We start from the raw sequence: 16,012 nt of genomic DNA, 5'->3' as shown, positions 1-16,012 counted from the left end.
TTCGTAAACATCCGCGATCATAACGTTCGGCGCTTTTTTTCTCAACTTGTACAACTTATACGCGATATATAATATTTCTTATCGTAACTCGTCGCATTTGTTTGGAGGTGAAAAAAAAAGACAAACCAACAGATAAAAATTAAAAAATAAGTTTAAAGAAAAAAAAAATTCTCCTCTTTTTTTTGCTTTATTCAAATTTTGTTCTACACTAGCGAATTATATAGTACGTTACACTATCATATACTATACACGTTACGCTATATCAAAGTCGTTGTTTTCTTAATTTTTATTTCTTTCTTTTTTTTCTTTCCTTCTTTCTTTCCCTCTGTTTCTTTTTCCTCCTAATTTTATCCCGCCCCTTTCTTAACAACTTTCCGACGCGATTTAACAATTTGTTCGCGCAGATTTGAGAAAAAAAAACAAAAAAAAAAAAATCCCATCATCCGACGAATCTCTCGATGAAGTTTTTTCATGATTTATTTTTTTTTCCATTTTTTCGATTTCCTTTAACAAGCATTTTCGTACAGGGCGAGTGAAAAAGGTAACAAAATTCGCGCGACGAGAAAGAGCGCGAGTGTCTTCAACGAGTGGGTGAATTATTTAAAGCGTGACTTTTGTTTTCTCTTATTCGTTTCAGTTTTAGTTTTAGATTTGTTAATAAATTTTTATTTTTTTTTTTTTTTTGTTTTTTGTACCTCGACAGTTCTTACATAAGGCACGAAGCTAGACTCGTTTCCTTTTTGCCGCATCGTTTCGATCTATTCGGTATAATTTGCTTCTTTTTTTTTTTTTTTGGTTTATTCGCAATACGCGTTATATTCACAAATTTTCGAAATCTCGTACAGCATCATTTTGGCATATTATTTATTACTCGCCGCGTATCGCCGCCGATTAATAATTATTCGTCGATGAAAATAATCACAGATTACAGGAGATATGGAAAATGAAAAGAAACACAGACGGAAGAGAAATACTAAAGAAGACCGATGTACACGTTGTACGCGTAAATGAAAGAGTGAATGGTTTTTTTTTTTTTTTTTGTTATTATTTTTTTTTTTTTTCTTTCACGTTCTTTCCCTCGATTCGTACAAACAGCAACAACAACAACAACAACAACAACAGCAATAACAACAACAACATCAACAACGATAATAATAATAATAATAATAATAATGATAATGATAATGATAATAGGAATAATAATAGTAATAATAACAACAACGAGAACGATCATTTATTGTACCCAGCGAAAGATCCGTCGACGAAAATTTACACGACGCGTATCATTTTTATCTCTTCTTGATGTTTTCATGCCTGTATTATTATGCGTAAGTTACAGAATAATGTAGAACATTGCCAAAAGCAACGAAGGGTTGTTGATCTTAGAAGAATGAAAAAAAAAAAGAAAAAAGAAAAAATTAAAGAAAACAACGACAGTTCATTCGAACAATCAGTTAATCGTAAATATAATTATTACGTGTTACGTGATTTTGTGTATAATAATATGTATCTTACAGTATATTATATCAATAATAATACACGTGTAAGTTTTCTGATATCACTTGCCACGTTGCCCTTTTTTATTTTATTTATGTATTTTTTTTTTTAAATACAGATATATAATATGTATATGTTGTATAATATTGTTATATACCTATATATACATATTTCTTTATCAGGCTTAGGGTGGCGCAAGGAAAAAGATTGAAATAGGTTTACAGTTTATGTGATGTATGTATTACTTGTTTGAGAGAATCAGATGAAAAATTGGAAAAAGAGAAGAACGGCAGATAAAGCAAGGAGGAAATTTGAATAACGTAGATATTACAGTGTGATTTTGCTTGTTTGCTTTTGTTTACTTCTTACAGGCAGATTGGAAATGAAAAGCAACGATATGTATCGTGAAAGTGAAAGCGAAATAGGAAATTCGAAACTCCATCAAGTTTATTTTTCTTTACTTTTTTTTTTTATTGCACTCAATTTTCAGATCTATAAAAATTGTTATTGCGTTTATCCCGTTACTTTTTCGGCATCGACTTCGAATCTTTATTTTATCCCTTCTTTTCTACGTATCAAACAGAGTTTTAAGATCTTTGAAAGATTGTATTCTACGTAAGTTTATATACGACGTGTAGGTGCGTGCGATTTTGCATGTGAATATGTAGTATTGTAGAAGAGTATAAGTCAAAAGCCGCGCAGAAGACGATATTGATGGAAAAAGAGGGTTCGTCGAAAATTTATGACTTTGAATTCCGGAAAACGGTTCAGCGAAATTCCATCTAAGAAAAAGCCAGCGTACGGGTAACAAGGAATATTGAAAAATCATCCCACATGTTTTATACATACGAGGAATTCATCTGGAAAACTATGTATCAGTTTATCTTTTCATAAAAATTTCTGCAAATCATAACGATAATTGATTATTCTTTAAAAATTTAGAGATCCTGTATGTACAAACGGGACCCTTTCAATGTAACAAAACACATTCACATACATATGTATGGGAAATTCCACGTCAATTTGACCAAGTTCCGATCCTCACCCTCTTGGATTTGGTCCACGATTTTTTATAACGTTGTTTCGACTCTAAAAAGCATGAGATTTTTTTTTCAGACTTTTCCTACCCTTCGTGACACACCCAAAGCTTTTCAAATGACGATAGTTTAACAGCGATTGCGCTGTTTTTGAAAACTATGAAAAAAGTTACATGAATTCTTGAACTAAAACCAAAAATATCTTAACCAAAATCAAAGTGGTCGGGCAAAACGGTAATTTTTTTTTTATCAATCTCTTACCCGGTTAATAATTATTTTTTAATTTTCAGTATTCAATAAAACTTTCCCGAAACAACAATTATCACGAAATTATTTAGAATGTAGAATTATTTTTTTTGCATACCGAATAAAAATTTCAAGGTACTTGTTATATCAGAAAAGATATATTGAACGCTGAGAATTAAAAAAAAATTATTCATTTATCAGAAAAATGTATAAAAAATTATCATATTGCCTGCCCACATTGATTTTGGTTGGTATATTTTTGGTTTTGACTACAGAAATCACGTAACGTGTTTCACAATTATCAAAAATGTCGCAATCACTTTCAAAATATCATCATTTGAAGCGATCATGGGGGTTGGAAAAATCTGAAAAAAATATTTAATGCTTCTTAGAGTTGGAACAACAATATAAAAAATCGTCGACCAAATCCAAAATAGTGTCGAGTTACTCTGGTCGATTTGACGTAGAATTCCCTATATATGCGTGTAGAGAACCGTTCAAGCAGCAGTGAAATACCTACGTATATTTGAATATCAAGAAACAACAACAGCGCGACGAGATTAACATTTACAAGCAATAATTATAAGTGGTAACAACAATTTACATTTACCCCGCATATTCACGTTCGTATTGCAACATTTAATTCTGCAATCTGTAACAACAGTAAATTGCAAATTACGCGTATTATGCACACAATGAAAGAGGAGTTTTCAACATATTCAACAATTTCTTTCTTTTTTTTTCCATCGAATTCGAAGAAATTCGAGGCTTGCGCAAAAATTATTTTTCTCCATTCGTTTCACCGAACGGAAAATTTGAGAGAGAAAATGCGAAAGGAAAAAGATCTTAGAACGATTATTATTAATAATAATAGTATTAATAATAATAATAACAATAACAACAACAACAACAACAATAATGGTATAGCGTTTCATCTAAATGTTATGTCTGTCATACACACTGCGTATAAGCATTTTATAATCTAAATATATATGTATATGTATATAGAGATATTAGCACACGGATAGTACATAGAGGATGATAGATAAATTAAGATAATAACATGCAAGTATAATAGAAACATCGAAATACGTTATTACATCTATAGTACGTAGTAATTGTGTTTATAGGTATGCGATCGTGTTGTATAATTTTATGTATACGTAAGGGATAAAACTGCTTGAGAGCAAGAAAAAGTGAGAAAGGAAATTCGAGTGAAATTACGGAGCGATAAAACAATTGATTTTTTTTTTCTGTTCTTTCTTAGCTGTCGACGGAAAATTAATTGAAAAATTGAGATAATTCTCGGTGCACTGTTCTTTTTTTTTTTTTTCTCCTCCCACCAGATTCGTTTCTAATTACGTGCGAAAGAAAGAATTGCATGTAAAGAAGATAGAATGAAAAATTTAATTAGAATATTAGTAATATATCATGTATTCGGGTTTAATTAAGTAATTGACTTGAAGTATAATATCATACATGTATTTTTTTTTTAATATACGTGTTATTTATTTATTTATTTATTTATTTGTTAAATATCTTTCCATTCACTTCTCCACATCTTACTAGATGTAATTTCTTTATCGTTGAATAAAAAGTTTCAAATCATTTACGTTACATCATTATAGGTGGATACATACAGGTATAATGCATTACAAGCCGGTTGTTATCATCATTTATAATTTCTTTCGTCTAACCGCATCGTCATCATCACCATGTTTCTGTGAATTTTTTTTTTTTTTTTCACCATTTATCATTTAAGTGTTGTTTGATTGAGTGAAAAACAAAAAAAAAAAAAAAAGAATATAATAATAATATTTATTCGCGTCAATTTTGTAAGTATTGAAAACGTTTCGTATATACGCACAGGCGTGTATGTTTGTATAATTAGATTATATCTTACCCATATATCTGTGTATATAAAAAAAAAAAAAATAATCGACAGACGATCAACACACACAGTATATAGCGTACTTAAGTATTTAACTATATAGAGAAAATTGATCATATAGAGAGAGAGAGAGAGAAAGAGAAAGAGAGTGAGAGGGAAAGATAGATAGATAGATAAAGATGAATATATTGTATCATATGTATATACGTGTTAGAGAGCTTAGAGAAAGGGCGCTGCGATAAATATATTATAATAAACATCCGGCGATGAAAACAAAAGAGTTGAATAAAAATAATTATCAACAACAGAATATTTCCTTTTATCATTTTTCTTAATATTGTGTTTCAATTTCTCTACATCCCGATTTTTACATTCCACATTGTTATCGTGTTAATCGCAATTACACAATTATTATCAATCAACTTCTGCTGTTCGCCAAATGTTGATAAATCAGCTACGATGCCAAAATAACAATATATTGTACGTAATGTATAAGTATGCATAGGTTATAATCTGTTATATTAGTAAAACCACCGATAATTATATATAATTCAAGACACTGCGATTTACAGACAGACAGACAGACAGACAGACAGACAAACAGACAGGCAGATAGATAGACGGATAGATAGATATAGTTTATAAACGCATGCAAAAAAAAACATCGAGATAGATACACGTGACAAAATTTTATAAGGCCTATTAAGAGATGTCGATTCAATCGACAATTATCATTTTTTAATTATCATCTTTCTTTTCTTTTTTTTTTTCTTTTTTTTTTATCATTATTCTTATTGTTGCAGGTGTTTTTTTTTTATTCAGTATCAACAACGAGAAGTGAATTCATTTCAGAAGCTCGGAAGTTTAATCATTTCTTTTTACTTGGAGCTTTTTGGACCACGTACGTAATTGAAATTCACTTCTTTTTTCTAATTAAAGTTTTTTTTTTTTTTTTTTTCTTTTAACTCGCCATATAGCAAAGCATTTTGTTTGAAAATTCATCATTCTTTTACTGCGTGTAACTCGACGTTACAATTTATTTTTATTTGACGACATTTATTACACGAAAGAGAAAAATGCACAGATTTAGAGGCGATGAGATACGTACATATATTTATAGATATAAGACGAATAGATAGACAGAGATAGATGAGACAAAGATAAAGTGAAATATCGACTCACGGTGGAAAAAATTATCATTCGCTTCGTTCCTTAATTTTTTGTTTCCTTACTCCTGTTTTTCCTTTCATTTTTTATTTATTTATTTTTTGTTTTTTTTTTCTTCTCATCCCCCAAGAGTCTTGGGTTTGAAAAAAATTAAATCTTACCAGCAACCTGAGCTACAACTTGTTATATATTTTATTGCTAGTAATGAGAGATTAATTTTTCAGCCGTTATCACTGCAGTGTTTGTATTATTATTTCGCGTTTAAATAAAAATTACAGAAAATTATTATTATTTTTTTTTTTATCGTTTATTTCTCCGACCGAACAAATCAGAAGTAACAACTTACCAACAATGTCAATAAAATTCTCGCTGTTTCAACATTCTTCCCACGTATTTGTAAATACTTTTGTTAATAACGTTACAAAAATACACACATATGTATAAGTTACGACAGTTAGAGACGAAGAGAGAGTTTACGAAGAATTTAAGAGTAAATAATGAAGATCGCGACGTAACATTCGTCATTAAAGCGGCATAAGCAGCAGTGAGACAGATTTTTATCAAAAGCGTGATTGAAATTTTGTCTTGGTATTATTGTTTTCTCTTTCTTTGTATCGAGAAATAGAAAATTACGCGATTAATCGTTATTTTCCGTTTCCGTTTCAGTTTTCAATTAGTCGTGTATAATTGTGTATATATATATATATACATATTACTCATTTTAATTTTTCCAAATCACGCGTTGTATTTAATATTTAACAATAACATATTTAAACAGCAGTGATAAGTGAGACGAATATTAGAATTTTTTTTTTTTACAACAGAGACAATTTGACAAATAAAAAAATACAATTTGCTATTTACGATTATGTTTTTTTTTTTGTTTTTTTTTTTCGTTTTTTTCGCTTTTCTTTTTTCCTTTTATTACGCTTCTTCATCTCTTCATCCTATACAATCATCATCTTCATCGTCCGATTACAAAACAAAAACTGCCCAACGGCAGTAATCTTGGGTAAATTTTATTTTCGCATCTTGCAGATATTTTTGCTTCGATCCATTTTTGCTTCTCTGCAATTTGTTTTTCGTCCATATTTATATTACACGCTAAATCGTCATCGTTTAATAAGCAAAATACCGTTATATCGTTTATTCACCTTGTATGGTATATTATATATTTATCGTTAAAGTTAATGTATAATTGTTTTATTATTTTTACGTTTACTAGTAAGTTAATTTAATTTATTATTCTGTATATAACTCGTTTCATTTAATTTTACCTTGTGTAAGTGTTTTTTTTTTTGTTTTTTTTTTTTTTTTGTTTTCTCTTTATCTCTTCTATTCTTTTTCTTCATCTTCTTCTTACAGTAAGTACCATTATAATCTTCTCTAAGTCAATTGTACAGTCAAATAGATAGGTATTTATTATTTATATTATTCGTATATTCACGTTCATAACGATATTAATGTGAGTATAAATTTATATGCATATATATACACACATTTATGCTCACATTTATATCTACGTCATCATTATTTCATTCAAATAAACACACTCGACCTCTCATCGTGATAGTTTCTGCCTTCTTGTCGTAACGTGTAAAATTTACTTTTTTGTTGTTGCTGCTTCCTTTTTTTTTTTTTGTTTTTCATATATTACGTATATCACACAATTCTATATTCGTATATTAAAGCAGATTATTATTAACGGTATCGTTATTTATTTCTTTTCGTTTCATCCATGTTTTTTTTTTTTTTTGTTTTTTTTTACATTGCTGTCTTCTCGTTTCACATCAATTTTAAAATTATACGCAAGCGCAAGGGAACAAAATTTCAAAAGTAACATGTAATCGTGTGTTTAATTTTCAAATTTATTCGTCAGACGATCGATCTCGCAATTATGCGACACGTTGTTTTTCATTTTTCAAAAGAACGAATGACTTTGTTGAACAATTACTTGTTTTATCAATAGAGGAATCGATAAATACGTTTTCGTACAATTTTAAATATATATACACGAAAAATAAGGCATGCGCGATTATTTTTTTTCATCTCCCTTCTTTGGTGACCTTTTTTAATCGATGAGGAAATTCGCGACTCGACGGGTCGGTAATTCATTCATTTTTTCATTATCTCATTCATGTATTTTTTCATTCTTTCATTCATATTCATTCATTCGTTCTGTTATCATGTGCTCATATTTTTATTTTATTCCTTATCCGCGATCTTTTAGCAATTTTTCTAAACAATTACTGTTTGTTATACCGAAATTATTATTACTGCAACGATATAATTTATAATTCAATGTAAATTGTTTTTACATCGTTATTATTATTGTTATTATTATTGAAACAGCCGTCGCTTGAATCTATCTATCTATGGGTTTTTTTTTTTTTAATTACATCTATATTTCATTATTATTATTACTGTCATTATTATTATCATTATTATTATTATAATGGTACAATAATATTAATCAGCTACAATTTTTCCTGCATACATTATACTATGTATATATATATATATAATTTAATATATATTTATAACTAACTTTTCTACACGAACTTATGCATACTGTGATAAATTATCATTGTATATGGTGACTATATTTATATTTATATTTATATTTATAGTTATATTTACGCATAAATGTGTATATATATATATACGTATGCAACGATCAGTTTTGTCCATATATTGAATTGCAAAATTTGAAGAAATACATGTAAGAAAAAAAAAAAAAAAAATAGTAAATCAATAATAAATTTACTACGATTTTTACTCGATTTTCTAACAATCGTTTTTCATCGTCAAAAACCTGACTATTTCTTACCGCAATAACATGTTGAACTAACTGCTAATATATGCCTGTGTATTTTACACGATAATGATTCTTCAAATTATCGCACAACATTGCGTGTTGAATTTGAATTTTGTCAATTTGTATCTGTCTTTGTTCTGCTTCTCTGCCTTCGATCTATCTTTGTCGGTTTGTTTTTTTGTTGTTTCTTTTTTTTTTTTTTTTTGCATTGCGGGTGTTGTGATTTTTTATTCTTTCTCTGGTCCTAATATTTTTTTTTTTTTTTGTTCTTTGCTGCGTAACAAGTCATACAAAACTACGCGATAACGTTTATCACATTATTATTATTATACGTGATTACGTAGCACGGTTACGTGTTTCTTTTATTACGTAACACTGGAGTAGCAATAATAATAATAATAACAATAATAACAACAACGAATAAGCAATTTATATCGTTGGAATTCATAATTTCACAGTTCGATCGATTAACGAAAATTTTGCTCACTCATCGCTCGGTCGTTTTTCGTTTCTCATTGGTAATCCTTCTCAGCCAAATGCGTGGATGTATGTAAAGGATAATAATAATAATAATAACAACAACAACAAAATTTATATTACAATGCAATATACATCGACCGAGCCTATACAGAAATGCGTGTGTGTGTGTTTTTTTTTCCTTACATTATCTTTTCTTTTTTTGTTTTTGTCATTGTTTATACAGTCTTTGGTTTTAATATTATTTCATAGTTTTTTACCGTATCTGTTCTTTTAATTTGTTTCTTTCTTTGTTTCATTTTTATTTTTTTTTTTCCACCCCTCATTTTCGCAACAGCTCCGAAATACTTATAATACGTATATTATTATTATTATTATTATTATTATTATTATTATTATAACACACTTCCGTCTTCCGTTTACGCGGCTTTAATTATATATAATTACAGTTCAATAATCAAGGTCATTACATGTATATATACACATACTTTTGTGTATAATGTATATAATATTCCTCTTCATCGCACGCCCAATCGCCTAAGATCCCCGATCATCTATTTATCATTTATCGAATGTTGGTGCACGCGTCATGTTGTAATATAATCTATGCGGTGATTTGATATACATAGGCATGATGTATTCACTTTGTATACAACGTATACGACCGTACATACAACTCTATACATTCGTAGATTATTATTCCTGTATGTTTGTACGCCCGATGAAAAAATAACAACAATAACGATAATAACAATAATAATTATCACCGATTCATTATCATCATTATTGTTACTATTTTTCACCCATTACGCATGCGTATGTACGTATATATGCATATATATATATATATATATATATATATGTGAGCGTGTGTGTGTGTACGCGTATAGATATCGTCGAAATTCATTTATTGTATTTCTCTATTTTCTTCCTTAACGTTTTTCATTAATCAGGGTGGAAATCCTTCTTTCTCGCACATCTCTGTCACGATATTACATACATATATCATACACACGCTAAGATCGTGCACATACATAATGTATTTATTATACACACGTGCAGTCAGCGATCGTCCCGATTATTTATATCATCTCTCACCGTTTCACCGTTTTACAAAGAATAAAAAGAAAAAAAAAAAAAAAAAAATCGCGAAAGATGAATAAAAAGAAAAAGTTGGAACAAAAATTATCGTGTGAGTGCGTGCGTGCGTGTGTGTGTGTCTTTTGCGGTTAATTTTCAAAACGTTACCAAAGAACAGTTAATCAATGACAATTGATTGAATTTCTTTTGAACTATATGTGAAAAATTCAATCTGTTTTTGTCGTTGTTTCTCTTTTTTTTTTTTTTTTTTTACGATCGTTTCTCTTTCTGTCCGTAACGGGAAAATTAAAGAATTGATAATCAGATGTACGATCATCAGGTTTGCGACGGTGATGACGATAATGATGATGATGATGATGATGTTGGTGGTGGTGGTGGTGGTGGTGAATTTATTCTGTTTTCTTTCTTCTTTCTTTCTTTCTTTCTTTCTTTCAGCAACGTTTCATCCAGGCGACTGCTCATTTAATAAAGTCGGCCTGGTCTCGTCACTCATGGCGGTCGCTGAAGAGGGAGTACACTCATTGAAGACTGCATTTGCTTTCAAATTGGGTCTTGAGCTCGTTAACTTGTGTCTCTATCGTGTTCTTCAGTTCTGAAAAATTGCACAAGATGGGAAAAAAATTAGCAGAAAACGCGACACGTAAGAAGAAGGAGACAGAATCGAAGAAGATAATCGTATATCGTGTAACAAGGAGGTGAACTAGAGATTTTTCAGGACGGAATACGAGTCGTAGGTGAACCGAAAACGAATATTGTTGCACGCGGTTCTTTACATAACAAGAGTATGTCACGCGTTTTTTCGCGAAGCGGGAAATTGAGGTTATAGTAACGTAATGTTAATTTTGTTCGCGACGGCGCATGCGCGGCGGAGTTAAAACTGGTATTTTCTGTACTCCGCGCATGCGCGTCAGCAGATTCACTTTATCGTCGTAGAAACGGAAAACTTTGTGAACGGAAAACACGCATGGCAAAAAACGTAAAACATGCTCGCGTTAGGCGAAATTGTTTGACGTGAATCGACGCGATGTCAGAATTATCAAAATGGAGAATAAGATTTTTGAGAATTTTTTTTTTATAAATTAAAAAAAAAAAAAAAAAAAATTAACGGTTGTCAGAAAGAATCTGAAAAAATTCAAGAGTACTTTTCATTGTGATCGAAGAATTGTACCAAAAATCGAAAATGGTGAGGAAAAATCATTGGCCGCGTTTACGTGGAACGCCCCATATACCGATTAAAACATGCTTACATACTATGCGAATAAACAATAAGTTTAGAAAATCAAATTATTCCATACAGTTTATAATCGGACGTGAACAATCGAACTCGATTTTATATCATCTGAAAGTCTTTGACAAAGATATCGGTTTTAATTTGTGCAAAATACGTTCGATCGTAGGAAGATAAAAATGATTACAGTATCGTAAAGCTGACATAAATAAATTCACAATTACACATCCATACGCAATATTCAAGTACATTGGGTATATATTCATTATTCCCGATCGAATAGCAAAGCCGCAACAACAAATTATCCAACTGTTTACACTTGGATCACAAGATAATTGACGCATTCAATCGATGCGGGAGATTATCTGCCATTTCGCACCCCATAAACGGATTTCCACGGGAATAATTAATTCTCCCGTATACGTATGTGGCGTATATATTATATACCGATATCGTGTCGGTGAGGAGTTTGCACACTGTCAGGGAAAATGATTCGGTAATCGGGATGCGAATTTCACTCGAAATTTCAAGCGGAATGGCTATAATTTACAGAAATAGAAATTTGACTGATTTCTTAGCCGAAGGATAATTTCGGTGATTAAAATTTTTATATCTTTTATTTCTTTTTACCAAATACAACGCGAAGCATAAAATATAAAATATATTTTCGATCGTAGAAACACGTTTCTCTCTTGGTATTTTCGCAAATCCCCCATCCAGGATAATGATATAATATGTTAATAATTTATTGCTTACTGGTGAACTCGTCCTCATCCTCGGCTTCGGCCTCGGCCGCGAGTTCCTCGGGTGTTTTTTTCTTACGCATCAGAGGATTTGGTTCTTCCTGCGGCATCATTTCCTGAACTTCTTCCCGCTTCTTTATGTTATACTGAAAAAAAAGTAAACGACATTCCGACCTGAGTTATCGTTTCGAAACGCGGTTACATTTTTTATCCATCTTCTTCGCGATACAAGAAAATTATTCGTCTCGTTTGAAAATCACTTTCTCTGGTTTGTAAAAAAAAAAAAAAGGATCTGAAACAAATCGATTTTCCCACGATTTACCGACAAACAAATTTATATCTTTTCCACCTTGTTGCTTTTTTCATATAAACGGTCATGTTTCATTTAGTTTGTACATTTGTTCATTTATTTTTTTCAATCTCTCAATCTTACGCACCTATTGCAGAAACATTTTACTTCAAATTTCTCTTTAAAAACATTTTTCATACGGCTGCCAAGTTCTGTCAGTTACAGATTTTTCACTCGCCCGTTTTCGAGATCATCGCCAAAGTTTTGTCGTCGTAAAGACCGACCGACTTTTATTCCCTTTTCTTGCAACGATTTATATTATAATCGGCTATTTGCATCGATTAATCATAGTTATCATGCCTACCTAAAGTGAAAACTCTCGACGTTCGGTAAACCGGGTGTCCAGATGATCAGATCATCGTAAGCTCGTGGGTTATTGATATCCGTTTATAACATCCGATGCTTCGGACAGACCGCCGATTTAATTATTGCACTCGGTGCTAACCTGAATTACGTTGGTTTGCTAATCGTTGTAAATTATATAATAATATCAATTCGAAGAAATTAACCATCGAAAATCATGGATTTGATAATCGCGAGTACGGTCAATAAGTCATATATCACTTTTCGGATAAATTGTCTCGAACTTTTGCTTCCCACGCCAAATTTAGTATCAAATTTGCAAAACAAGTGCGAAATCAAAAAGACTGGTTCAAATGGAAAAAAAAAGAAAAAAAAAAATGTGCGAATCAAATCGATTATCTTCGGATATAATATTACAAGCCTGGGTCAATATCCCAAATCCGCAAAAATTCCGACTTCAAAACCTCAAAATAAAAAACAAAAAAAAAAATCAAACAACAAATAAATAAATAATAGATCAAACTTTCATACCTCGCCAGAGCGAGGCGTTCATTTTCGCCGGATGTTAATTTTTTCATTTAACCGTGAAAATAACAATCAAAACGTCGGTAGCATAATTTTGAGCGTGCGATAAAATTAGGGTCGAGTCCCTCTCGTCGGGGTTTAAAAAATTTCATTTTTCCTCGGTGGTTAAAATATTCCCGTTGACGAACAATGTCGCCCGTTTAAATTGACGGAGTCGCGCGAAATAAACAAACAAAACGGTGAGATATAGAGAGGATGGGGGGGGGGGGGAGGGGGGTAGAAAAAAAAAAAAGAAAAATAGAAAAATTTCGCACCGCATTCGTCAGGGCGATAATGACGCGCGCGTGGGTGTCGAGCAGTTGTAATAAAAATGTCAAGCCACCGGGTTACGGCGGTAGTTTTGAACTCGGCAAGGGTTGAAAACACCCACCCCGCTTCTGCATAACCGTTCGTATCACGCGTGCCCGTAGAGGGTATTTTCGCAGGTGCGTTTCCACTCACTTTCGCCCCGCAATTCCGTTTATCGCCGAGCTAAAACCGTCACTGGCAGCTCTCGCTTATAGGCTGTATTCACTCCGGTGCGGTGGGGTTTGTTCGTTCTCGCGTATATATATATATATATATGTATAATCGTCTGCATCGAGGTCGTAAACCCACTTCCGCTCGTCCAAAACCAATCTATCCAACGAGCAAACTTTATCACGATTATTTCAACCTCGAGCTATATGTTACGTAGGTAGGTATGGATAATAATGTATAACATACGGAAAAGCCTCCGAATCGGCGCCGTTTCAAACGTCCAATTATAATGTATTTATACAATAGGGTGGTTCTTGTTTTCAATTTTATTATTTTGAAAACTTTATCCATTCAGTCACGTCGAAAATTTTCATTGCCCTAGCCTTGCGAGGTTAGGAAGTAATACCAGGCCACTTTTTCACGAGAGTAAACGAATAAATTTCCACTTCGGATTTCTGATCAGCGACCCAAAAAACACCCGGTTAACAAGTTTCGGCTAGGATCGTCGAATTTTTATAGTTTTTTTTTTTTTTTTTATTCAATTTTACACCCGCCATGTTGGATCCGTGATCCGAGACAAAGATTTGTGCCTTGAAGGAGATTGCTAATTAGTTATTTGAATTCGAAAAAGCGAAAAGGCGATAAAAACGATCGTAATTACAAACTGACACCGATTTTCGTGTACGTCGATTGCAATCCTTTTAACTCTTTTTCTCTGATTATTCCCGATCAAGAAAACTTGCCACAGACTTTCGCCCAATGAAAATTAATCATCCGTCTCCGTCCGGGAAACGGTTCGCGGTTTATGGAATTCTGTACAAAAGCTCGATTCGCTCGATTCAAGAATTGTTCAAATATCGTAGAATACAAAACTGTATCGTGTATAATTCCGAAGGAGGTTCAGGTGGGGAAAATCTTTCAATACCGTTGAGAAATGCGAGAATTGAAAGGAGGTAAGAATAATAACAAAATGAAGAATAATGAAAAAAGAAAAGACAAAAGAATTCAGAAGAAAATAAAAACGCAAGAGGAATTATTGAAACGAAGAAACTTTGCTGGTACCGTAACGGTTGCGTATTGTGTACGCGTTCAAAAAATATTATTCCATCCTCATACGTGGGGATAATTAAATTCCGAGATACGAATTGCGAGTGTCGGTAAGGGTAGGTGAGGTCGTTAGGGGATGAAAGAAAAAAATTTAGCGTATTGTGCGCGAGCTCTGCGATATCACACTCCGATGCTGCAGGTGAAAAGGCTGTTTCAGGTACCCGGAGAAGCTCGACGTTATACGGAGAGTAAACAAAGAGAATACGATCTGAGCTTTGTGCGCGTGCGCATGTACGGGTCATTCCGTGCCAAACCCGCCCACCGAATTCAATTTGTCAAAATTTAATCGCCGAAAGAAATCATTGTTTAAACAGTATTCGTTTGATTTCAGTTTGAAACTAAGAAGAGATTCGGTCAAATTTTTATGGTATAAAAGAACTGATGAGACACGATGAAATTTCAATTAATAAGGGATCGATGTTATTTTTTTTTTTTTTGTTTTTTTTTTTCATACCTCTCTGTACCGTAACGGATGAGTTTGTCGATCGGAATTTTACGTATGAAAAATTTTCCACGATCCGCTGAATAGCCGAGGAAAAATCGTCTTGTAAATTAATCTTGAGAAATTTCGCATGAAAAACTTGAATCTTAGTAAAATTGTTATCGGTAAGAGAAACGGTTTTTCCACTACGTTAGTAAATTTCGTCGAACAATTTTGTGTTTAATGTTATTATACGCATATTTGTCACGGAATGCGGTATACAAGCGCAGGGAATTCGGTGCATGGAGTTTGCCCGAGGTTGACTGGGTTTTAATAGAGTTTGCACGGCGTGCCAAAGTGTTTCCCTGCTTTTCTGTCGAGCCTCGTGTTGGCTGTTTCTCCGTATGCCTGAATGCAGCAGACGCGAATTAACGTAGAATAGACTCGAGGCGTCGCGACGTCGTCGCCTATCTCTTCAATTTCACTCGGAGAAATGCATATCTCAGAGTATCAACGCGTGTATGCATAAGCACGTGGCTCATTCCGCGACATCTCGATAAAGATTCTACGTCGATGTCTCGGA

At 32.3% G+C, this 16,012-nt stretch overlaps 1 protein-coding gene across 4 annotated transcripts in view; it reads right to left on the bottom strand.

The window, feature by feature from the left end:
- Positions 1 to 636: 636 nt before the first annotated feature.
- The window catches only part of LOC107227612 (complexin), a 240,926-nt gene continuing 225,550 nt past the window's right edge, over positions 637 to 16,012 (bottom strand). For all 4 annotated transcript variants that reach the window (XM_046735663.1, XM_046735662.1, XM_046735664.1 and 1 more), the window contains 2 exons: positions 12,219 to 12,351; positions 637 to 10,826 (listed from right to left, as the gene is read on the bottom strand). In XM_046735663.1, coding sequence (XP_046591619.1) covers positions 10,753 to 10,826; positions 12,219 to 12,351 — 207 coding nt within the window. In that variant the 3' untranslated portion in view covers positions 637 to 10,752. The remainder of the gene's footprint in view (positions 10,827 to 12,218; positions 12,352 to 16,012) is intronic.

Source organism: Neodiprion lecontei, chromosome 3 (genome assembly GCF_021901455.1).
Source record: "Neodiprion lecontei isolate iyNeoLeco1 chromosome 3, iyNeoLeco1.1, whole genome shotgun sequence".
NCBI classification, from domain to species: Eukaryota; Metazoa; Arthropoda; class Insecta; order Hymenoptera; family Diprionidae; genus Neodiprion; species Neodiprion lecontei.
Note: the sequence above shows the minus strand (reverse complement) of the source record. Positions and strands in the feature narration are given on the sequence as shown.